We start from the raw sequence: 27,071 nt of genomic DNA on the forward strand, positions 1-27,071 counted from the left end.
TTTATATGGATAATACCATACAAAATTCTGGTGCCTTTAACTTAAGTACCAAATTCATCTGAATCTAAATTTTTCTGAACATATATATATATATATATATATATATGTATATGAAACCATCATCATTTCAAAATCTGGTTTTCCATACTTGCATGGATTGGATGAAATTTGTTGAGGCAACTTACATTCTATGGACAAATGCCATTTCTGTTGTTAACCCTCTCCTGTTTTTAAGCAAGGTAATGACTACACAGGTTTTCATTGATGCTTAGAAATAAGGGACACTAGTTGGATGACAATGTCACTCATTTATAACAACAAAGTCAAGGTAACTCACATATGCATACACATATATATACATATATATACACATATATATATATTCATATATATACACATATATCGTTTAGCGTCCGCTTTCCATGCTAGCATGGGTTGGACGGGTCAACTGGGGTCTGTGAAGCTGGAAGGCTTCGTCAGGCCCAGTCAGATCTGGCAGTGTTTCTACGGCTGGATGCCCTTCCTAACGCCAACCACTCCGCGAGTGTAGTGGGTGTTTTTTACGTGCCACCTGCACAGGTGCCAGACAGAGCTGGCGAACGGCCACGAACGGATGGTGCTTTTACGTGTCACCGGCACGGGGCCAGGCGATGCTGGCAACGGACTGTCACCGGCATATACATATATATACACATATATATACATACATATATATACACACATATATATGCATATATATACATATATATACAATATATACACTATATATATACATATATATATAAATACATATATATATATATATATATATATATATATATATATATATATACATACATATACACACACATACACACACACACATATATATATGCATAATAGAAAAATGTATATATCTGTCACATCTTCTGGTCTTTTGACAATAAAAGTGCAGAAGTTGACTAAAACTGTGTATAGGTGCTGGAGTGTCTGTGAGGTAAGTAGCTTGCTAACCAACTACATGGTTCTGGGTTCAGTCCCACTGCTTGGCACCTATATACATTGTCATCATCATTTAATGTCTATTTTCCATGCTGGCATGGGTTGGAAAGTTTGATTGAAAATTGGTTAGCTGGGGAGCTGCACCAGGTTCCAATTGACATGCTTTTTACAGCTGGATGCCCTTCCTAACACCAAAGATTACCTTTCTAACGCCATAAAACTGTAAAGAAGTTCTTCAGATGTATTGCATCCATAATTCAAAAGCAGAGTCATCTGAGTGACCACTAGATCAGATTATTTTAGTGTGAGTAGAATGAGAATCAAAGCCACTATAGCAACCACACCCATGCTGTCCCTTTTCTAGGTATATATATAAGGTGGTGAGCTGGCAGAAGCATTAGCACACCGGGCGAAATGCTTAGAGGTATTTCGACTGCTGTTATGTTCTGAGTTCAAATTCTGCCGAGGTCGACTTTACCTTTCATCCTTTCGGGGTCGATTAAATAAGTACCAGTTATGCACTGGGGCCGATATAATCGACTTAATCCGTTTGTCTGTCTTTGTTTGTCCTCTCTGTGTTTATTCCCTTGTGGGTAGTAAAGAAATAGGTAAATATATATTTCTACATGTGAGATTCAGCTGTTATTGCACTGCTGGATATCTGTCACTGATGAACCCATAGCAAGGTGAAATCATGTGATCTGGCAGTTCAAGTGACTGTAGCAGATGATTCTCGTCTGCCAACAAGATAATCATGAGTGCTTTTATGTGCCCCAAGTGCTCATGTGAGATTCTCTCAAGGTAAATAATGCAGTGTTCTGTGCTCTAGCACAACTTATATGTTAAGTTGGGGATCAAAATTATCTCTTGCTATTAATACTGCTTCTGTTACTGTTAATTTTTACACACACACATGGCTATCTCTCCATGCATACAAACACACTTACATACATACTTATGTTCTTAAACAGATTAAATTTGTGTACACTAGGTGGGTGTGGGTGTGTTTAAGTAAATAACTTGATACATAATAAAACTGAAACATCAAACAAGCTTACAACTACATTGTTTAATGATTTTGTTTCTGACAATTTAACTCACGAATTTAGCTATCATTTATCAATTTACTTTAACAGACATCTATTTTTATATAAAACAGCTGCCACTGTTTTAAGTACTCAGTGAATTTAAACAACCAGTTCTAATATTTTATTTACAGCCTCTTCAAATACACTTAAACATCCACATTATATAACGTTGACCTTATGGTCTACCCCTTTCAGATGTAATCCACTTGTCATCGCAATCTGTTCTGTTTTCTTCTGTTTGAGACTTGATTTAGTTGCTAATAGGGATTCTAACTCACCTATGAACCAGCTAGGTTCTGTAGTTGGCCTCACTGAGAGCCAGCAATAGGATGAACTTTGCAAAACCTGATTCCCAATGTGACAATGTGCTGAATATGTCTCTAGTCAAGCGGAACGATTATATTTTATCAATTATGTTAGGCCTTACATTCTGTTTATGGTTAAATTTCTTGTTCCTGGTTACATACGAAATCAAATGCAAGTGGTGTTTTGCCTCACATCTTACTGTTAGAGAATCAAATAAATAAACTATTTAAGCTGATGCATTTTTTATTGTCTACATAATTGGAGAAAGAAAAGAAGAATTATCTTTATTATTCGCTATTTTATAATTAATTCAATCAGTTTATTAACAACCTTTAACAAGATATTTAGTTAACACCCAGTTAGCCATGAAATACATCTAAATCTCCTATACTTATAATCCATTATTAATTGTTTGTTTGTGTGTGTGATCAAAAACATTCCAACTGTGACCTTTCAGACTTAGGCTAGAGCTACATTATCCATCACACCATTTTTTTCTTATAATGGTAGTGTGTAAATTGAAGATTTTGGCTGCTGTTTTTAGTAAATTGAATGATCTTGTAGTAGTGCTTCCAATGGCCCAACTCTTTAGTTGTTTAAATGGCTATTGTCATAGATTGTTGAAATACACAGTGCTGCACTTCAACAGGAGGTAACAATGTCATACACTCTTGTTTCTTACCACTTCTATCCCTCTGGGTAAACCAACCCCACCTTGGGAGAAAAACACAAGATTAGCAAAACAAAAGATATCTCTGGACATAACTTGCAAAAGAAAGACAGAAAAATTTCTAATTTTAGTATATGTACTGGCAAAGCAAGAACAGAAAACAATCAAACATATAAAGAAAATGACTGATGGGGAGAATATTTTTACAAGTGTTATTTTGGTATATTTCTCCCGAGGAAAGAAAATGGGAAAATGAGAAGAAAAAAAACAAAAACAAAAAAACACCCAATACACATACACATATACATATACATATATATATATATATATATATATATATATATAGCGTGAGAGAGAGTGTGTGGTGGTGGTGGGGAGAGAGATTTGAACCTGCACGAATAAGAGATCATTAAATAACAAACAAAATGTAGAGTAAGATAATTATTGGAAACTGGATCAAATTGCAAGACTAAAAACTAAATATTCAGACTGAAATAATTATTGGGAAATTCAAGAAATTTCAGATACCGGTTCTTCTGCCAGTCTTTGACAATCAATGGGTGTCTATGCTAAGAAAGACGATAGGAATTAAATTATAAAACACCAATGAATTACTTTATATTGAACATATATACAAATACAATTCCCTACCAATACAGTACACATTCTGTACTTTTATTAAGAGATTTTGTTGAGGTTTTTTTTTTACTGATTATTATTATTATTATTTTTTTTTTTTTTTAAACGACACAGATGCATAAAGCAAAAATGGCTTATTGTCATGAATAATGGTGAATAAAGAAGTTAATTAACTATAAAAGTGAAATCAATATTTGAGACTACATAGTTTAAAAAGCATGCACAACACGCATGGAAGGACACACACACACACACACACACACACATACATCCTTGTCATCATTCACGTGCTAATTTATCAATATTTCATGATGGATATTTGTTATAAATCAACCAATCAATCATTTGATTTCACTCATATCATCTTCAATGTCGGCTTTGTTAAAAATAAATGTAATGAAATTAATCACATTTTTAAAGTACCTCATTTATTTATTCATTCATTTTATAATCATTAACATAATTATTATTATGATTATTATTATTATTATTATTATTATTATTATTATTATTACTACTACTACTACTACTATTTCTTTTTCCTATGAAACTAAATTCATTGTGATAAACTAATATCCTAGGAAGGACTTGAGTAGCAAGTTTGGTATACATACACAAACACACACACATGCGTGCAAACGCATGCACACACACACACACGCACACACACACACATGCACACACAAACACACACACAAACAAACATGCACACACAAACACACATGTTCACACTTACATGCACATTTCATCATAAAACTGCACCAAAATGTAAAATAGGTGTGGAATATCAATATTGTTTCATGTTAATGAATATTTCTACCCAGATTCACAAATTTAAAAGCCATTATGTTCAGATCCTTTCCATAAAGCCAACTTCAGCTCTATTGTTAGACAAAACTAGTAGCAAGGACTAAGAAATCAATAAACAACGAAAACCTAAAGCTTTAAGAGAACAACAAATAATACTGTTTTAATAGGCAAACAGCAATGTTTTCTTACGTAAACCAGAGATGAGAGATATGGCTAACATTTGATTTCTTAATTATCTTTTGCCATTCACTTGTATTAGTCATTAGACTGTGGCCATTCTGGGGCACTGCCCCGAAGAATTTTGGTTGAATGAATTGACACCTGTACTTTCATTTTCTTTTCAAGTACTGGTACTTATTCTATCGGTCTCTTTTGCCAGACTGCTAAGTAACAAGGATGTAAACACACCACCAATGGTTGTCAAGCGATGGTAGGGGATAAACACAGAAACACACACTCTCTCTCCCTCACAAACATATATATACATGACAGGCATCTTTCAGTTTCTATCTACTAAATCCACCCCAAGGCTATGATAGAAGACATTTGCCCAAGGTGCCATGCAGTGGAACTGAACCCGGGACCATGAGGTTGGGAAGTAAACTTCTTATCACACAGCCACACCTGTACCTATTAAGTAGATAGTCTTGAATTTATATGAAGAAGTAATATTCTTTTCTACTCTAAGCACAAGGCCGGAAATTTTTAGGAGGGGGGGCAGTGGATTGGATCGCCCCAGTACACAAATGGTACTTAATTTGTCGACCCCAAAAGAATGAAAGACGAAGTCGACCTCAGCAGAATTTGAACTCAGGATGTAAAAACAGATGAAATACCACTAAGCACTTTGCCCGGTATGCTAACGTTTCTGCCAGCTTTGTTGCTAGTCATGCAACAAATGGCAGCTACAGCATCCTCAAATCACAACTAACCATCTTAAGAATAGAGAGAGAGAGAGAGAGAGAGACCTGCATATCCAAATTAATGGTCGAGCCGGATGCTTTACGCATGCTATCAAGATGGGTTGCTCATAGGTTCAATACCTTTGATCTTAGGGCAGCCCAATCAGTAGGACTGATTAGGATTAATTAGCAATGATAATTGTTTCAAATTTTTTTGCACAAGGCTAGCAATTTTAGGGGATTAGTCAATTACATCAACCCTTGTAACTTGACAAATACTCTGTTTTATTAACTCTGAGAGGATCAAAGGCAAAGTTGACCTTGGCAGAATTTGAACTCAGGATGTAGAAGCAGGTGAAATACAGCTAAGCATTTTGTCTAGTGTGGTAACAATTCTGCCAGCTCACCATCTTGTAATATTAACAACAACAACAACAACAACAGCAGCAGCAGCAGCAGCAACAACAGCAGCAGCAACAGCAGCAGCAGCAAGAACTTAATGCGTAATCAGTTCTAAACAACAGAATTTGAGCATTTGTTTTGTTTTGTTTTCTGAATAAATATATCTTACCAAACATTGGCACTCATATTTTTTTTTTTTTAGAAGAAACAGAAATTTTACTGAACCACAAATTTTGATTAGAAGTCATCCTTTTGAACAGACTTTGAATGGCATTTTTGTTTCTATCAATTAATGAGTTAGTACTGCTCTCATTCTGCCAAGTTTATAATGCCTTTCATGATTTTGTGTTCCAATGAAATAATCATCAATCAAGCACAAAAATTGATTCGATGAACTCTTAAAACAAAAAAAAAATCATGTCTTTGCTTGCAGAAGAAGCCATATCCATAAACAATTATTCACAAAATTCCTATAGCCACCACAATAATAACCATGTTTCCCAACTGTTATACTCTTTACTCTTTTACTTGTTTCAGTCAGTTGACTGCAGTCATGCTGGAGCACTGCCTTTAGTCGAAGAAATCAACCCCAGGACTTAGTCTTTGTAAGCCTAGTACTTATTCTATCAGTCTCTTTTGCCGAAATGCTAAGTTACGGGGACATAAACACACCAGCATTGGTTGTCAAGCGATGTTGGGGGGACAAACACAGACACAGAAACATACACACACACACATATATATATATATACGACAGGCCTCTGGCTATAGTAGAAGACACTTGCTCAAGCTGTCACGCAGTGGGAATGAACCTGGAACCATGTGGTTGGTAAGCAAGCTACTTACCACACAGCCACTTCTACACCTATATTGTACATATGTTGTTTTAACAGAAATGAAATCAAAAAGAAATTTTAAAAGAGCATTAATGTTTAAAGATCTATAAAAATGGTATTGGGTCATGTACAAAAAATTATGTTAATACTTTGTTATTTTTCTGCTATTTTAATATCAGCTGTGGTCCATCTAATGTTGACTAAATAAGGCCAAAATATTCAAGGACAAATCTAAATGAAACTATGATAAAATGAAAGTAACAGAAAGTACTCATAGCTGATCTGAATGGCAGGAATACCTAGGTAAATGACCGCACCCCCCACCAAAAAAAAAAACCTCAAACAAATTAGATGGTGTGGGCGAGCTGGCAGAAACTTTAGCATGCAGGGCGAAATGCTTAGCAGTATTTCGTCTGCGTTACGTTGTGAGTTCGAATTCTGCCGAGGTCGACTTTGCCTTTCATCCTTTTGGGGTCGATAAATTAAGTGCCAGTTACGCACTGGGGTCGATGTAATCGACTTAATACCTATGTCTGTCCTTGTTTGTCTCCTCTGTGTTTAGCCCCTTGTGGGCAGTAAAGAAATAGGTATTTCGTCGGCGTTACGTTGTGAGTTCGAATTCTGCGAGGTCGACTTTACCTTTCATCCTTTTGGGGTCGATAAATTAAGTACCAGTTACGCACTGGGGTCGATGTAATCGACTTAATACCTATGTCTGTCCTTGTTTGTCCCCACCGTGTTTAACCCCTTGTTGGTAATAAAGAAATAGGTATTGAGAAAGATCCACAAGTATATGGGTTTTTTGTAGACACACAAATGTTACTGTGGCCCATTAGAACTTGGGTGAGATCCACTTTTAAATCATATAGCCCACTTTGTACAGCACTTGTGTAGAAAGGACTATGTTACAAATAACCTGAGTCTGTGTGAACGCCAATGTCTCTGAAGACCAGAAGAATTTTGATTTGATGTTTAAAAAACATGGACAAATTATACAAATGCAGAAGGAGAAATAATGTAAGAGAAATTATTTTTAAATAACCCAAGATTTCAGATGAAATTTCTTGTTAAATAAGTATGACAAACAAATTCACCATTTTATACTCTTTTGCTCTTTGCCAGTTTCAGCTTCAGAACTACAACCATGCTGGGGCACCACCATTAAATGAATAGAAAAAAAATATGAATAAAAAAAATAAGAAGAAATGAATGAAAACAATGAATAAAAAAATTATTTTCAAAATAGCAAAACTTCTGAATCATTTAACTTTAGAAGTTTATATATATAAGAAAAAAAAATCTACAAATAATTGAAATTCAAAACAATTTTGCTTATCGTTTCTTCATGTTTTAACATAGAGTTATTTCTGTAAGATTACTACTTTGGAGTTTGTTATACATCAGAGTTCATCATTTCTATTAGCCTCCAGCAAATTTTGTTACGTTGTAAAGGTTACTCATCTGTAAGAGATTAAAATAACTGCAAACCACTAAGCTGATCACAGAACTGAACGTTCGGACAAATGAACATAACACACACACACACACACACACATTTATTTACCCGCAACAGTTGATTGAAGTTATTGTACACCTCAAGGTCGGCGGAAATATATCTGTCAGGATTGGTATGTAATTGTTTGCACAATTCACTTAACATCTCAGCAACAATATTTTTTGATTTGTTCTTGCCTGTTTCCCTGATTAACTGTAATTTCAGATAATTTTTAAGCTGCTTCTGGGGGTAATTAAGTGAAATAGAAAAATCATAGATTTTTTCTGGGAAGCTCTTTAGATTATTAAAAAAAAAAAAAAAAAAAAAAATTGTAAATAGTTAGTTTTATATTTTGTCTTGTGTCTATTTTTATTTTATGAGATGGCCCTGAGCTTGCAGAATTTCTGAGGTGCTGTTAGTAGAATAAATACATTCATCACTGGAGCTTTACAATTGTTGACAATAAGAAGAGCCTCTAGTTTAAAAGGTAAAAAAAAAAAAAAAAAAAAAACTCCAAGCAAAACTGCATGTAATGCAGAGTAGTCAGAAAGACCATTATATCTACATAAACACACAAACAAATAGATATGTATATATGCATGTGTATGTGTTTGGATATATATATATATATATATATATATATATATATATATATATATTTATATATCAGTTGTTAGTTGTCGGAGCACTGCATCCTTCAAAACTTCCATGCTTCCTGAGATTCGCCAACACTACACCTGATTTTCTCCCCTCCATACACATGCAAGCATGTATCTGACTCATACACTGTTCGCTTTTCAAACATTTGTACATTACTGCATATGCTTTATACGCACTTTTGACAAGTTGTGGTGCACCTGAGCACTATATACAAGAATTTCATTATATTGTATTATATCAAATGTTGCTAAAGAACTAACGAAAATCTCTACATGATTGCTCACTTTGCAACATATAGTGGCTATATTTTCATCAAACTTTACTGTGCAGTCTTAAAAATTGTTTGAGTATAATGATTAAAATAGTCCTGGATTATATACGTCAGGTGTGATGATAGGCTGGTCATGGCTTGATGGAGTTTCATTCCTGAAAACCATAGCGACTGATCATCAAGGAACCATGCACACTAACAGGAGATTACACAAAGTATTTACAGTCGAATCTGGATCAGGACAGGATATGTCCAAGTAAAAGCAGGCAGAGATCTATGTGAAAGCACTGGCCCTCATAGGCAAGTTGACACATCTCTAAGCTATGGAAAATGACAACAGAAATATCTAAATTTAAGGGGGTGGGGTGGGGGAAATACAATCAATATCATCATAGTAATCATCATCATCATCATCCACATCATGTTATTTTTGTTATTTTCATGCTTGCATGTGTGGGGTGGGTCTTTTCCTAGGACAGCTTCTCACCACAACTTCTAGAAATCAGCCTTCACTTCTCCTTCCTCTTCTTCAAGTGAAGAATATTTTCAGCGGACTGTATTATCTGAATGTACCAATATCACTTTCTGACATAATGATCTTCATAATTTGACAAATCTTATTTCCAAGGAAAGGCACAATCCTTCCTGAATTAAAAGGATGTATACAGCTCATTTAATGTATTGTATTATAAAGATGAGAGTAAGGATGAGGGATAAAACTTTCTCTGGATGGTCTTTCAACTTATTGCATGTAGGTTTTACCGTGAGAGTTCTACAAGAAAAAAAAAAACTGTATACATGGTGTGCTTTGGTGATAAGCACAATGCATAGAACCATGTTTCTCAGTTATCTGTTTGTTATCCCTAAACCTCAAGCATCTATGTTCTATGTACAGGTAAATGGTCGAAAGAAATTTCTACCTTCGTGTTCAGTATTGAAGAAAACCATTTAAAATACATGACTCATCTATATATCTATATCTATATATATATAAAGCTGAAGTTGTCTGTGTGTGGCAGGTTTGGTAGCCTTCAACTAACACTATCTCCTCCGAGACCCTGCAGCGCAAGTTGACCAAAATTGAGAGTATAATAGAAGAAGGCTTGCTCTTCATTCCGTAGAAGATAAAATTCAAATCGGACCATGTTAACAGCAAAAATTATTACCTCAAAAAGGTGCTTTTTTTCTATGAAAATCCCTATTTTTTACGATTTTTTGACTGCTGTGTCACCATTTTTCAGTGTATTTCAACCAGAAAAATGTTCACTTAAAGAGAATAACAAGCTACATAATGCAAAATTTTTACTTTTCAAAAAATCCAATTCTAAAGGGTTGAAACAAACCCGAGCAATACCAGGCGATACTGCTAGTTTAATATAAATCTACCTTTACTGATATGTTTGTATTTAAATTAAAATCTGAAGAAAAATCTCGTTATAACATGAATGTTATAATTTATGCGCACACACCCTACACATGCACAAGCTGATGCATGCATCATGCACACGTTCTCACACACATATACACATATGTACATGCACACACATGTATAAATGTTGCTTGGCACCACCAGAGGGAGTGATAGTATCGGAAGTTGATGAAACCATTGTGATTTCCTGGTGGCATCTGATATAAAGAATGTCATCTAGTGCCTATTGCAATTCAAATATGGCTTCATATTCTATGTGAGAATTAATAATTATAGTAACGTTTTGAACGAAAGTGAACTTGCTTTTAAAAGGTGTAAATTTTATTTCAATTTACAGAGGAAGAAAATCTAAGGAGCACCAAAAAAAAAAATTTTTTTTTTTTCTTTTTCTTAGAAAATTTAAAACTTTGAATAAAAAAATATTTCTCGAAATCTTTACTAGTATATTTTGCATTCAGATGAATATTAAAAAGTTGTATGCAATTTATGATTAATGACTGAACAACTTTGATTTTTTTTTTTTTTCTTTTTCTCACCTCAAATAAAAATCGGGAAACAGAAGAGACAAAATAGGGTGAAAGCAGAAAAGTGAAAATAAATACATAAATGGCATTTACCTTCAAACACAAACATTTGCATGGTAGCTTAAGGTATGATAGCTTATAAATCATGAATGAAATTAGTTTTAATATCCAGAGTAGAAATACTTAAAATATGGATTGAATGACAGGTTAGGTGCTGTTGAAATATAGATTAAATAGAAATCAATTAGATTAACTGATAGCCATTTCAATTAGATGTAAAAAAGGAAGTATTATATGTAATACCGTTGTAACAAGATAACATGTACTCTGCAAAAAAAGTTGATAATTGTATTGTTTATAAGGTACATAAATTGAGAGAGAGAGAGAGGGAGGGAGGGAGAGTTGCGAGATAGAGAGAGAGAGAGAAAGGAAGGGAGGGAGAAGATGGGAACTAGAGAATTAAGTTTACGACTAGATTATTATTATGCATGGAAAAAATATGCACACACACACACACAGACCCACACATACACACGCACTAAACAACACACCACGCATACACACATGCTCATAATTTGATTCAATTATTTCACTGCTAATGTGTGCGAAAATAAAGTTTAAAGAAACAAAAACTACAGCATCACTAACAGTTAATATATGTTAATATATGTTAATATAATTAATTTATGAAAGCATAAGAGTTTATGATATATGCAAGAAACAAACAACTATATATAATATATATATATATATATATATATATATAATATATATATATATATATATACTTTATTAAAAGCAGCAGAAATATCACAAAAACTGTTATTCAGAGTTTCACGTTCCTGTTCGTTGGACAGTTTTGTTAGATTTTGTGTGATATTTTGCTGCTTTTAAATAAAGCATATTTACTCTACCTCTGGTATTTGAGTACTCTTTTCTCCACCTTGTTTCACATTTATGTGCTTACTCCAGTATATATATATATATAAAGTTAAACCATACATGAAAACACAAAGAGAAAACACAACAACACGAGGACGTGGAACAAGTATAGTGTTATTGGACGCTTAGGAAAGGAAAGAAAGAAGGAGGATTTAATGTTTCAAGCGGAGCTCTTCGTCAGAAACATAGGGAAAGGAAAGATCCAAGGAAGGGAAGACGGAGGAAAAAAATCCCCAATGATACACACGCGGTCACATATACATATATATATATGTGTATATATATATATATATATATGTATATATATATATATATATATATATATATATATATATATAGGTAGGAAAAAAGCAACAAGAATGGATTAAAATCTCGGTACGATCGTTTCGTACGAGGACATCTTTAATATATGTTCAGAATTTGAATGAGGCAATAATTCCAACAAAGCAAAAATAACAAATTTCAATTGCAGTATTCATAAATCAGGGTTGAATTAAGCATATTGTAGATGTATGCGAAATGTAAATGCTTGAAATAAAGCTCAATTATGCGACAGATGAATGCTGTGAATGAAAAATGTTGTTCAGATAGAAGAAAGGAAATTAGCATATGTGATGAAATAACCCAAGAGAATTAAGAAGATAATGCAAAGCTATGCCTCGTTCAACATGCCTTAGATTAAGAGTAACATGAATAAGAATTGGCAATAACTGATCCTGCTGGTTTCTGCTTTGGCTGAGATCTGTCAAAGAAGAGAGAACAGACAAGCCAGGGTTCTGCGGTTTTAGCCTGTACATAAATAAGAAGTACTGTTTTCTGTTTTGTTGTTTAAATCAGTGAAAAACAATGATTGACTAAATCTGAACCTGGTTGTGTGAGAGTGGCTACTAATCATTAATTTGTGCACTGCACATATAATTAAAAATATACTTAAATCAAATTCAATGACTGGCATCCATGCTAGTGGAGCGCTAAGAGTATCATACGAGCAAGATCGTTACCTGCGTCACCCTACTAGCACTTGTGCTGGTGGCACGTGTAAAAAGCCATTCAAGTGAGGCCATTGCCAGTGCCACTGGACTGGCTCCTGTGCAGGTGGCACATAAAAAGCACCATTTAAGCGTGGCTGCTGCCAGTATCACCTAACTAGCCCTTGTGCCGGTGGCACGTAAAAGCACCCACTACACTCTCAGAGTGGTTGGCATTAGGAAAGGCATCCAGCTGTAGAAACTCTGCCAGATCAGATTGGAGCCTGGTGCAGCCATCTGGTTCACCAGACCTTAGTCAAATCATCTAACCCATGCTAGCATGGAAAGCGGACGTTAAACGATGATGATGATGATGATGATATGCATACACATGTTTACTGTAAAGATATATAAAAGCCAGTATGGTGACCAAATTATATTTGGGCGTATTGAATGTAGACAGCTATCACAATGGAGTTTAAATGTTTTGACAGTTTTATTACTCTTAGTAGTAGATCAATATTCTCATAATATTCAGTGAGTTGGCAGAATCATTAGCATGCTGGGGAAAATGCGTAGCAGCCTTTTATCTGTGTTTAATGTTCTGAGTTCAAATGCTGCCGAGGTTGACTTTAATTTTCACCCTTTTGGGGGGTCAATAAAATTGAGTCCCAGTTGAACATTGTGGGGTCTATCTAATCAACTTAGCTTCTTCCTTGAATTGCTGGCCTTGTGCAAAAATTTGAAATCAGAATTATACCAGAAGCTGATGAGAAAAATAATATTTCATGGGAGAGCCAGGAAAAACAGGCCAAAGGATCTGAATTGGGAAGCAAACCCCATATTTTATGTAGTCAGTAATAGTTTCCTCAATTTTCTTGATGTTAAGGGCTAAATCATACTTAAAACAGAATATGGTGTCTAACTATCATTTCAATGTCTACCATTGTGGATTTAGCATTAGAAATTTTGTGAACTCCACTGACATCATCTAATTTTCTTATCATGACTGAAGGGAGCAGAAATTAATAGAGGGATCATATAGCCATATGTTACTCCAATTTTTAGAATAAAACAACATAGAGTTGGCAAATTTGAAAAACTGGTGACTTAGTCATAAGGTCAAATAAATAACTAGAAAAAGACCAAATGATAAATTTTCGACACCAACTGCCAATCAGTTGAATGGCCTTCTTTTGGATGTTGGTGCCTGTAGTCATTCCATAAAAGATAGTAACTCTCTAATGAGGTTTTGACTGAAGCATATGCTGGCCCTAAAAGGTTTGCTGATGAAGAAACATGGGTTGGTAGAAGAGGAAATTAAAAATACATGTGTTTCTGAAAATTAATAAATCAGCTAAGGATATAGTATTGGGGGTTATGTTTTAAGTAACTAAAGAAACAGCAACGCTAAGTGGTTTTGGAAGGGATAAAATGAAGGGATGATATCTTCAGAACAGAACAGGTTGATAGAAGAGATAGAAAGAAAATAAGCTCATTGATTAATCATTACTAATCATGTAGTTTGGTAATTTGGATAAGAATTAATTATACAACAAAATCCATTTTAAGAGACACCATATATATATATATATTATATATATATATATATATATATATATATCTATATGTATATGTATATATATAATATGTGACAATTGGTTGTCATAATAAAACTCAGAGTTTCGGATGCCGGGGCTGAAATCTGCTCCGGCATCTTATCAGTTATTAAGTGTTCGTAATAACTGATGAGAAGTCGGAGCAGCCTACAATCCCAGCATCCGAAACTCTGAGTTTTACTATGACACCCAGCTAATTGTCACATATCATATGATATATATATATATATATATATATATATATATATATACACACACATACGTACATACATACATACATATATATGTATATATATATATATATGTATATATATATATATATAATATATTATATATATTATATATATATATATATATTTACACACGCAAATTTTATCATCACTAAATGTGACTAAGTGTGCTGAAGCACTTGTCTTGCAAGAAATAGGGGTTAAAAACTCTTAATGCTGTAAGAAGCTCGCATTAAGGGTTTTTAACTGTTATTTCTTGCAATATAGGTGCTTAGTGATGATAAGATTTTTTTCCTTTATATTATTTATATTGCAACTAGCTGTTTATATTAATTTGTGTGTGTGAGTGTGTGCGTGTGTACTGATAGAGAAAGAAGGAGGGAGAAAGAAACAGACAGACCAAGTGTTGATTACAGGGTCCAAAACTGAAAGAAAGAATTGAGATGTCACTATTACAATCATTGTTAATCTGACAAATGTAATTAAACTTGTCGTTATACTGACAACAGAGCAATGCAATTTACATTTTATCATTTCAGACTAACAAGGCCAACGCTTCTCAGTGTAGAAGTTGAGATATCAGGGCTGAACATGATGATGTATGATGTCGTTCTGTGCATGTATGATATAACAGAAAGTAAATTCTTGGTAAGCTGAGTCTGCACACAAACACCGATTCTTACTTTATAATGCTTTCGCTTTACTTCACTTGTTAATACTCTTTGGCAATGAATGTCATGACAACTTGAATTTTCTCCTTCCAAAGAAATCTTAATCCCTAATCCTTGTGGGGAAAACTAAAGGTAATTATTCTCAGTGAAACATTATAAAGAAACAAAAGCAAATAAATTATATTTCTTGCAATCTACAGAAATAAATGTGGTTCTATGAAGTATTTTACCAATTTTGGATGTGATTTCTTTTACAGAAATGGCACGACTAAAAGTTGATCAAAACTTGTGGATCTAAGAAATTTTCTTCTCATCCACATGGTTCCAGGTTCAGTATCAGCGTGTGGCACCTTGGGCAGGTGTCTTCTACTATAGCCTTGGGCCGACCAAAGACTTGTGAGAGGATCAGATAGATGGAAACTGAAAGAATCCTGTCATATGTGTATGTCTATGTGTGTATATATATATATATATATATATATATATATAGATATTTTTAAGTCCATTCACGTGAAGCATTTTTGAGTATGCTCATAAAAGCTCCTATGCTTTTATCCAAAGTTCCTCGTCTTCTTCTTCTTATATATATATATATATATATATTGAGCTTCAAACTATTACACCTGCTTGATGTTCTTTCACCTGTCTTCATTTTTTGTTTTCTGTGAATTAGAACTATATATGTATAGTTTAGAGACAAACCACTATTTATTATTCCATCAATAGTGAAAAAATATCTATAATAACCATATAGAAATTAATTAGATATCTTATAATTATTATTCTAAAAATCTCATAAAAAATCAAACATTCCCTCACTATTAATAATATATATATATAGGTATCAATTTAGAGGAGTTTAATACCTCTAAGGGATAATTAAATCCAGAGTTGCTCCTGGCTATTAGCTGGGTAGGTACAGTCTTTTGTAAGATTGTATATATATATATATATATATATATATATATGCACGTATGTTTCAGAAAGAAGTGCTACCTGAGTACAAAGCAATAATAAGAAAGAAAGATGACAAAGAAATTAATGATTATCTTATGAACTTCATTAGCTTACAGCAGTTTCTGCTATCAGATGCAGTCGACTCATAACTGAGTGCCTGAATTACATCTTATAGCTTCATCAAAACCTCAAATATAGCAATGCGTAATCAATATATATATATATATAATCATTTTGAGAATATATAAACCTCTTATAGGGATAGTTTTATCCAAGATATACTGGTTCAATATATTACACTTTGAAGGTATAATTCTTCAATAAATATATTATGCAAATATCAAATATTATTTAGTAAGCAAATGGAGAGATGTAATGGATATAAATTAATTTTTAATCAATTAACATTGCCTACAATAGTTTCAATTTACACTCAATGCAAATTATAAAATATATATAATAAAATAATTTTGCATTTTTTAAGATTTTGAATGAAATATTTTCAGGGCAAAAAGGACATTACAGAATTTACATGTGAATCAGTGCTACGCAGTGGGACTGAACTTAGAACCATGTGGTTGAGAAGCAAGCTTCTTACCACACAGCCATGCCTGCACCTACATAGGTACATAAATATATATGTACATGTGTATATAATATATGTATATATTATATATATATATATATATATATATATATATATACATACATATATACATATATATATATATATATATATATATATATATATATATATATATATATATATTATATATATATATATATATAAGCGAGAAGAAGCAACAAGAATGGATAGGTTTTTAGTACGATCGTTTCATACAAGGACAGGTTTTATTAAAAGTTGCAAAGATTACAGCATATAAACGAGTCCCGTACTCATCAGCTAAAATACATGTAAGTTCTCTAGACATCCTAGTGTTTGAGGCTATACTCATGAAGTAATGTAGATAATTAAACAGATTTCTAAAGTTCATTAAAGTTCCTAAGGAACTTTAATGAACTTTAGAAATCTGTTTAATTATCTACATTACTTCATGAGTATAGCCTCAAACACTAGGATGTCTAGAGAACTTACATGTATTTTAGCTGATGAGTACGGGACTCGTTTATATGCTGTAATCTTTGCAACTTTTAATAAAACCTGTCCTTGTATGAAACGATCGTACTAAAAACCTATCCATTCTTGTTGCTTCTTTCTCGCTTATAATCACCCCACATTACTGTATTGTTAAATCAGTATTGTTTTTTTTGGTGCATCTAAGTTAGGTACCATATTCAAGTAAATTTTTTAAATTAACTTGAATCTTTATTGCTCTTTGTATATATATATATATATATACATACATATATATATATTGTTAAAAACGGTGAGATAACAAAAGAAAGAAAGAGACCTCGATACATATATATATATATATATATATTTGAGTAATTGAATGAATTATCTTATTAAGGATAATTCGAAAGATAACCGATACCTGGGTAGCAATTCACATCAGAAAGAACACGGTTGAAGCTACAAAACATATGTCGAGAATAAAGGATATTTGTTAACTAGTCGTTCAACTCCATTCTTTCATATACTTATATATATATATATATATATATATATATATATATATATATGTATATATATGAGACCTACATATATATATATATGTAACACATGGTATAATTATAAACAGGGCAAATTTTAGCCAATTCTCCATCGAATGAAAACATGATGAACAACCTTAATCGATTTTTTAACGATATTGGATTCTTATCAGAGGAATTATAATGGGGTAGGCTTTTAAGGAGTTACCCTGGAGTTCTTGCTCATAAGGGGTTTAGCTTTACAGCATATCTTCAGACCCCAAACACTGCTAGCCTGAGACTAAAGAGGTCTCAGGCCAGCAGTGTTTAGGGTCTGAAGATACGCCGTAAGGCTAAACCCCTTATGAGTGAGAAACCCAGGGTAACCCCATAAACTGGCCTACCTCAATATAATATTAACTGCTCTACATCTTAGAGTGTGCTTCTCCTCCAGATTTATGTATTTCTACAAACAATCATATATATGTATATATATATATATATATATAAATTTAAAATGAGGGTGAGAAATTGGATGTTAATTTAATTAACATCAATTTAACACCAATGGTCTAGCATATTAAAATCTGAAGTTTCAGTAAATTGTATTATATACACATGAGAGGCATGACCACTATGTGGACAACCCTTATGCTAGAGGTAGATCCACTATGGTCTTACCACTAAGACCATAGTGGATCAAGTAAAATTACGTAGACTGTTAATAGTGAAGCATGTATTTGAATAATCTATATTTTTGTTACTTTTCATTTGTCTTGCTCGCTTACATTTCTTAGTGGTTAGACCATAGCGGATCTACTTCTAGCATAAGGGTTGTCCACATAGTGATCATCCCTCTCATATATATATATATATATATATATATATATATATATATACATACATATATGTCTGTGTCTGAACCCGGAACCATGTGGCTGGTATTGTATTTTGTATTTATTCTCTTATTCTTTTACTTGTTTCAGTTGTTTCCATGCTGGAGCACTACCTTGATGGGTTTTAGTGAAACGAATCAACCCCAGGACTTTTTTTTATTTTAAGAGTAGTACTTATTCTATTGGATGCTTTTGCCAAACTGCTAAGTTATGGAGATGTAAACACACCATCAAACACAGACATACATAGAAAACTACATATATATATATACGACGGGCTTCTTTCAGTTTACTTTCGCTTTCTTTCAGTTTCCCTATACCCACTCACAAGGCTTTGGTCCCAAGACTGTGGTAGAAGACACTTGTCCAAGATGCTACACAGTGGGACTGATCTTGGAACCATGTGGTTGGGAAGCAAGCTTCTTACCACACAGCCACACCTGCACCTACATAGGTACAATTTCAAATAACCTTTTTTAAAGTCATATTGTCGCACTGTTTTTCAATCCTGGTAAGATATATTTCGATCTTTATAAATGTTTAAAATAAAGAGTTGCTTTTATTAATCGATTTTACAAAACTGCTAGCTTTAAAACGTAAAATAGACACTGACTTCAACAAGTAACTAAATAAAATCATATAACTATATACACGTTTTGTAAGCTTGGATAGCTAAAGTTTATGCTACCCAACTTAAATTGAATGTAGATAAATGGATAGAGAGAGAGAGAGTGAAAGTAGGCGAGTCGATAAGCTATGAGTAAATGAACTTCGGTGATAGTTAATGCAATAGAGTCGTGTCCCTTGCAATGACACATAGTTATTTCCCTTGTTAAGATAAATATTCACGCAGTTATCTTAACGTTTGCCTGTCTTAGTATGGTTATGAGTTCCCATTGAAGATTGTTACGGGGAGAGAGAGAGGCATGTTATTGCTGTGAGAAATCAAAATTTTCATTAAATTAAACACTCAATCTATACTTAATACTTTTTTTATAAATTCATTTATCTATATTCATATATCTAAAGATAAACTAAAACACTCTGATTACTGGTTTTATTATTTCCCTTATGTTAAATTCTAATAGGCGAAGTAGTGAGATAGGTGGTTGTTCAATATAACTAGATAGCGCTGGCAGAACAGCTGAAAGAGGACATTATGCTGTTATCTTCATGAAGGATATTTACTTAATACGTCAGAAATAACTTACCAAACACTTATAATAATGATAATAATGGAATTATTGTATACAGTGCTCAGGTGCACCATAACTTGTCAGAGTATATGCAGTAATGTACAAATGTCTGGAAAGTGAACAGTGTATGAGTCAGATACATGCTTGTGTGTGTATGGAATGGAGAAAATCAGGTGTAGTGTTGGTGAATCTCAGGAAGCATGGAAGTTTTGAAGGATGCAGTGCTCCAACAACTAGCAACTGATGCCGGCAGTTTGTTCCATGCTTCAGCAACTCTTAGCATGAAAAAAATGTTTCCGAAAGTCATGGGAACTGTGCTGTTTTCTGACTTTGTAAACATGTCCATGGGTGTTAGACAGATAGACTTGTTCCCATCCTTCAAAGAAATAGTTTTCACAAGAAATAGCTCTATATTTTCTAGTATACACCAGGTCTAACTCTGTTAGGCCTGGTGTATACTATTGTTTTGATGTTTTGATGGCATTCCTTGCTATAGTTTCTATGAATTTATGTCAAGGGAAGAACTAAAATGTGTACAATTTCTACTAATTTAGTATCTTTATTGAAAGGTAAGAATGTCATTCGTGCATTTTCTTTTTCAATCTTCGTTAGATTATTCTTTCTCAAATAATTTGCTCCCTAATCAAGTTTCGATTAGGGGAGCAAATATTTAAGAAAAAGTGGAAGTGGATTGGTAGCACAATTAGAAAAGACACCAAATGTAGTGAAAAGTGCTTTACAGTGGAATCCGTATCGATATAGAAAGAGAGGTAGGCCTAAGAACTCGTGGTGGAGACCAACACAAAAGGAACTAGAGAAAGAGGGACATTCATGGTAGAGTATAAGTACAGAACCGACATGGAATTCAATTATAAGTGGAGGATTCAAGGCAGAAAAAAAAAATGAGTCAGTTTTATACTGACCAACCTCTCCAATATTTCTTTCTTCATAACTTTATACAAAAACACACTGCATTCTGTTCTGTTACCAGAAATAACTTCTCTGAGCCCATCAACTACTGACCAAACATTTTCACCAGATTTCATTCATGATGAAACCAGTCATAAACAGCTCTGTCCCTTATTCTCTCTTTCTCTCATTCTTTCTTTCTTCCTCCCACCACAGTGGCTATCAATACAGATTGAACAGTTTATGCAGTCAGTCTACATATTTTAAGCCTCATGCTAGAGATTCTGAGTTGGTGTCTATCACACTGTAACAAATGTGCAACTGGTAACAAGGCATCTCCTACTTTTGTTAAACAATTCGCTAACATAAAAGTTGAGTATCTTTTACTATTGTGGCAATTTTCTCTTGCCTAAAAGTTAGGTACCTCCTTGTCTTTTTTCAAGCAATTCTCTAGCCGAAAAGCTTGACATCTCCAACTCTTGCTAAGCTATTCTCATGCTTAAAAGCAAGGCTTCTGTTAGCTTTTGTTAAGCAATTATCTAGACTAAAAGTTACATCTATTCTATGCTTGTTAAGATAATATCTATCCTAAAAGCACCTCCAAGCTTTTGTTAAGCAAAACTTTAGTCTAGAAGCATCTCCCAGCTATTTTTAAGCAATTCTCTAGCCTATGGTTACTCCGATATAAAGACCATTGGGCAAAAAATGATCTGGTCATTATCAGATCTTTCAACAACAGCTGGAAATTGTGACATTCTTATACACCTGAGTTTGTGACCATTATTGACACCAAATATGATGCATTGGCTTGTCTTTACATCATATCAACTGCGTGGACAGGGTCTAAAATTCTGCATGGTCATAGCTGACTGTCTTGTTATGTCTTCTTATATATTAAAATCATGCAGTGTTGAGATGTTTGGGGCATGTGCAAACTTGACTGGTTGGAAATATGTAGTCACCATCTGCATTGGGGATATGTGTTATATATATAAACAAACACACATGTATATTATATATATATATATGGAAAAAAAAAAGACACTAACTGAAAAAAACCTACAGTGTTTGAAGTTAGTAGAATTTATTTCTTTTAACTTGTTTTGAAATATCAAATCTGAAAAAAATACCACCTAGTTTTACACTTAAAACAGTAAGAAAAAAAAAGACCGTCTTTGAATGCAAACTTCTCATTACTATAAATAACGATGACATTTTAAAATATTTACTTTGCTTAAAGAGAAAGTGAAAGTAGAAGTAAAGGAAGATTAGTGCATATAAAAATTCAGGAAACCAAAATATAAAACAGAAATATCGATCTATGGAAAAGTAGTACTTCCAATTTAACGAAAATTATAGGTCTTAAGAATTACGTAGTTCTTCAAAAATAAATTGTATTTAAGAAAGAATTTTAATATTTAGGTTGGCATCACCTAAAAAGATTTTTAAATACAATACAAAGTCTATAACTTTTCAAGGAAACTGTCAACGAAGTGTAATTTGTGATGTAAGGGAAATAACTGTAGCAATGATAGCGATAAATGATTGATTTCAAATAGAGGATAGAGATTAGGCGAGGGGGGATTATTTGGACGAGCTTAACGTCGTCTTTCATGCTAGCAAAGTATGTACCATAATTTCCTCTTCTGCCAAATGCATGACTCCATGCCAAACTTAGATAAGATTTGCGTTCAAATCCTGTTAAAGTTGACTTTGTCTTATGTACTTCTGGGTTCGATAAAAGAGATACTGGTCATTTAGTCATTTACTGGAAGCCATATAATTGACTAGTTCCCTTTCAGAATTTAAATCTCATTGGGGGGGGGGGGGGGGGGGATAAAATAAAGTACCAATCAAGTACCAGATTCATGGTATTGCCTAACGTCTTTACCTGAAAAGTGTTGGCCCGATGCTTAAATCAGAAGCGATTTTTATATCATCATCATCATCATCCTCACCACCACCACCACCACCACTACTACCACCATCATCATCATCATAAGATGGCGAGCTGACAGAACCATTGGCACACCGGACAAAATACTGGGTGGTATTTTATCTGTCTTTACGTTCTGAGTTCAAATTCTGCCGAGGTCAACTTTACCTTTAATCCTCTTGGGGGCGGGGGTCGATGTAAAAGACTAGTCCGCTCACCCAAAATTTCAGGCGCGCCTTAGCGAAGGCAGAAGTATTGTTTTCAGTCGTATTTGTTTGTCCATGGACAAAATATCTCAAGAACCGCTGGATGGATTCGGATGAAACTTTCAGTGATGTTAGGCCTCGTGACTGACACGAACTGATTAGATTTTGGGATCGATTCGGTACCGGACAATGATTCTGGATTATTTTTGGTTTTTTTTTTTTACTTAAATTTTGAGAGCGGTCGGGTTCATTTTTAGTATTCTCGTTTGTGAGAGCAGTCGAGTTTATTTCAGATATTCTCATTTTCAAAATTATCTCTGGCTAATCGTTCAGAGGATGTTCGTGTTGCCTTGGCAGAGGTTTGCACTCTTCGAGTCTTCTTCTTCCGATTCTTCTTTTTCTTCTTCTTCTTCTTAGTACTAGTAGTAGCAGCAGAAGAAAGAGAGAAGAAGAAGAAGAAGAAGAAGTAGAAGAAGAGAAGAAGAAGAAGAAGAAGAAGAAGAAGAAGAAGAAGAAGAAGAAGAGGAAGAAGAAGAAGAAGAATGATTTCAAATTTTGGCACAAGGCCAGCAATTTTGGAGGTGGGGTAAGTTATGTCGATCCTAGTCCTCAACTAATATTTATTTTATCGATCTAGAAACGATGAAAGTCAAAGTCAACATCTGTGGAATTTGAACTCAGAACGTAAAGATGGACGAAATATTGCTAAGTATTTTGCCCAATGTGTTCACGATTCTGACAGTTGCTGCCTTTCGAAGAATAATAATGAGAAAAAAATGGTATTGAGCTTGACTAAATGCTAACGATATAGAGTTGTGTCCCTTCACTTTATGTCCTATAATTATACCCCATACACCAAAACATTTTCACGAAAATTACATAAAACCCCAAAAATTTGGAATGAAGTATGTTTTAGTAGATTTTCAATAATACCTTCAATTGTTCAACTCATAATTACATCTGTATTTATTTCTGATGCTGGTCGTGTTTGCTACCCAAGAGTACATGAACTAAAGCAAGCCAATAACACACTAGCATTATATGAATTAATATATGTCTGCCAATTATGTAACAAATGTTGGTGGTCTAAAGAGACACATGTCTATATGCAATACCAAAATGTCATGATTCTGTATTGCATGCGACTGGACAAAATCTGTTAATGCAATGGCTGGGCATCATCAGCTGGGACAAAATGTCCATTTTGCTTTGGAAAATGTTAACGAGAAAATGTCATTCTCATTACTGATCAGACTTGCATCATAAGAGTGTGTGTGATGTAATACGCTTGTATATATAGATGTAAGTGAGTGTGTGTGCCTATATGTGTATGTGTTATATATATATATATAATAATTATTTGAGGGAATATTATTCCTAACTTACAGGGAAAAATTCAATTTAGAAATACAAAATCAAATTTCACAAAATATAATATATATATATATATATGAAATTTAGAAAAAACCACCTTTTATCAATTCAAAATGGACAATTAAATTACACCATCTAGAAAATTACATATAATAGAAATATTAAAAATAACAATAATATACCGATGATTAAGTAAATTGCAAAATAATGATAAAAAATAAAACTAAAAATAATAAAAATAGTAAAATATTTCCTACCAAATATATACATTTTTATTATTATTTTGCAATTTACTTAATCATCAGTATATTATTGTTATTTTTAATATTTCTATTTTTCTAGATGGTGTAATTTAATTATATATATATATATATATATATATATATATATATATACTAAATTGTATTGTTTATACCTGGTAGCTTACTGGTAAAGCATGTTTACTTTCACAGTGTGTGTTGGGTGTTTGATTAATAAGACAGATGGAAGATGGAAGATACAAGTATGTTTATTGGTCACTTAAACTGTTTCGACCCATCTAGCATTGATCCCTCATGAGTGGGATACTTAACAATTGGTTTAGGAGTATCTGATAGTGTAGATGTGTCTCTTCATACAATTACAAGACGTATCCTATTAAAATAATGACTGTTCTGCAAGATATCTTCTTGATTTGTGTATAGAAAAGCAGCAAATTAAAAGATACAGCTTCATTTTTACATAAGATCAATTATAAATACTAGATGCAAAATGAAGCGAATACACTATGTAGCAAAAAAAAGTAGTGATTAATAAACTCTGTTGTATCCTCCATCTTCCATCTCTCTCATTAATCAAGTGTGTATATATATATATAAACATATACATTGGTCTCTTTTGCTGAACTGTAAACTTTTGGGGACAGAAAAACACCAACATTGGTTGTCAAGCACAGACACACACACACACACACACACACACACATACACAATGGGTTTCTTTCAGTTTCCATCTACCAAATCCACTCACAAGGCTTTGGTCGGCCTGAGGCTATAGTGGAAGACACTTGCCCAAGGGGAGGTGAGACGCAGTGAGATTGAACCCAGACCCATGTGGTTGGAAAGCAAGCTTCTGACTGCACAGCCATACCTGCACACACTTGAATGAGTGAAGAAAGGAAAGAAAGTAGCACTCCACACATTTGGCTGGATTTACATTAAATAATAGTTTGACTTAGTTCTATTGTAACACGGTGTGTAAAGACATTTCCACTGCATGGTGAGTAAGATGTGTCCTGCTGTATGGCCACAAAACGTTAAGCATTGTTAAACTGTTAGTAAATACACACGTGCCTATATATATGCACATATGAAGATACATGAGTGTGTATGCATGAATATGTGTGTGTATATATATATATACTTTTATAAATGTATATATTTTTAAATACACACATATTTACATAAATATATGTGTGTGTATATATATACATACACATATTTGTATGTGTGTGTGTGTATGTGTGTGTGTATATTGACATATTTGTATAAATGTTAGTGTATGGGGTTTATGATTTGCTTCAAGCATTCTGTTTCAGTGGAAACAAAATATTTGACTGTGGTATGGCGCCTTCTTAATTAGAACTGCATCTCCTGACCTGCTGGAATGCCTGCAGTACAATTTGAATTGCAAAACAGAAAATTTGAGAACGATACAAAATTTTCCACTGATAAATTAAACATCTTTGAAAATCTACATTACAGCAGTTGTCTAAATTATGTCTAATTAATTGTAACTTACCACGGTTACCCAACAATAACATTATTGGTTAATTACTGCTTCTGTCTAACAATGAGGTAGACAAACAAGAATAGACTTAATCTAGATCTAAGAATCACTGGAGCCATTCGGTAGCTCTATCTGAAGGATATTTCTTTACCAAAGTTTTTCAAAAGATTCAATCTCTGATATTTAATGGAAGAAAATCTCTAAGGACCATCTAATTGAAAGTCTCTCTGCAGAACAAAATGGTAAATAAAAGACACTTGGCACATATAGCCTTTATCTATATTATGTTTGTTTTTTTTTTGTCTATTTGTATTTGTTTTCATTTCCAAAACTTTTAAGTGTTTAATCATAAATGAAAGAAGCTTTTCTTTGATTTTCTTTAAATAACATCATTCATTCATTCTTTACTTATTTCCTATACATTACTTTCAGAATCAACAAAACTTCAAATATCTCAGCCAAGTTCCCTCATGGCTCTTACTTCTTTCTCCGATTAGAATTAAGTTCTTTTTTTTTCTTCTTTTTTGTCTTTCTATTTTTGCCTCATACACTTCTCAAAATATATCAAATAAAAAGAAAAAAAAGTTAGCTTAGAAAGTTAAAGAGCCAAAATGATTCAAACAAGAAATGTTTGTTATATCCACTTCAATTAACACACAAAATTAATTAAATGAAATCCAATGGGTTAATATGTCTTGAGCCCTTTTATTAAATGGGTATTAGGTTAAAATGCTTGTCCATGGCCTGATATGCTAATTAAGTGCTATATTCAATTAGCTGTCTCATTATCA

At 33.3% G+C, this 27,071-nt stretch overlaps 1 protein-coding gene and 1 long non-coding RNA gene across 9 annotated transcripts in view; one reads left to right on the plus strand and one right to left on the minus strand.

Moving 5' to 3' along the window:
• Positions 1-27,071, minus strand: part of LOC115219879 (Kv channel-interacting protein 4) — a 448,057-nt gene that overhangs the window by 187,057 nt on the left and 233,929 nt on the right. The window contains exon 1 of one of the 8 annotated variants that reach the window (XM_036509694.1): positions 11,107-11,143. The exons of the other annotated variants lie outside the window; for them this stretch is intronic. Coding sequence (XP_036365587.1) covers positions 11,107-11,128 — 22 coding nt within the window. The 5' untranslated portion in view covers positions 11,129-11,143. Of the gene's footprint in view, positions 1-11,106; positions 11,144-27,071 lie in introns of those variants that run through there. 8 annotated transcript variants of the gene reach the window in all.
• LOC118766324 overlaps positions 8,047-27,071 on the plus strand; it is a 46,279-nt gene continuing 27,254 nt past the window's right edge. Inside the window, exons 1-2 of the long non-coding RNA XR_005002261.1 lie at positions 8,047-8,262; positions 15,312-15,420. This is a non-coding gene — a long non-coding RNA (uncharacterized LOC118766324). The remainder of the gene's footprint in view (positions 8,263-15,311; positions 15,421-27,071) is intronic.

This window comes from Octopus sinensis, linkage group LG15 (genome assembly GCF_006345805.1).
Source record: "Octopus sinensis linkage group LG15, ASM634580v1, whole genome shotgun sequence".
In the NCBI taxonomy this organism is placed as follows: domain Eukaryota; kingdom Metazoa; phylum Mollusca; class Cephalopoda; order Octopoda; family Octopodidae; genus Octopus; species Octopus sinensis.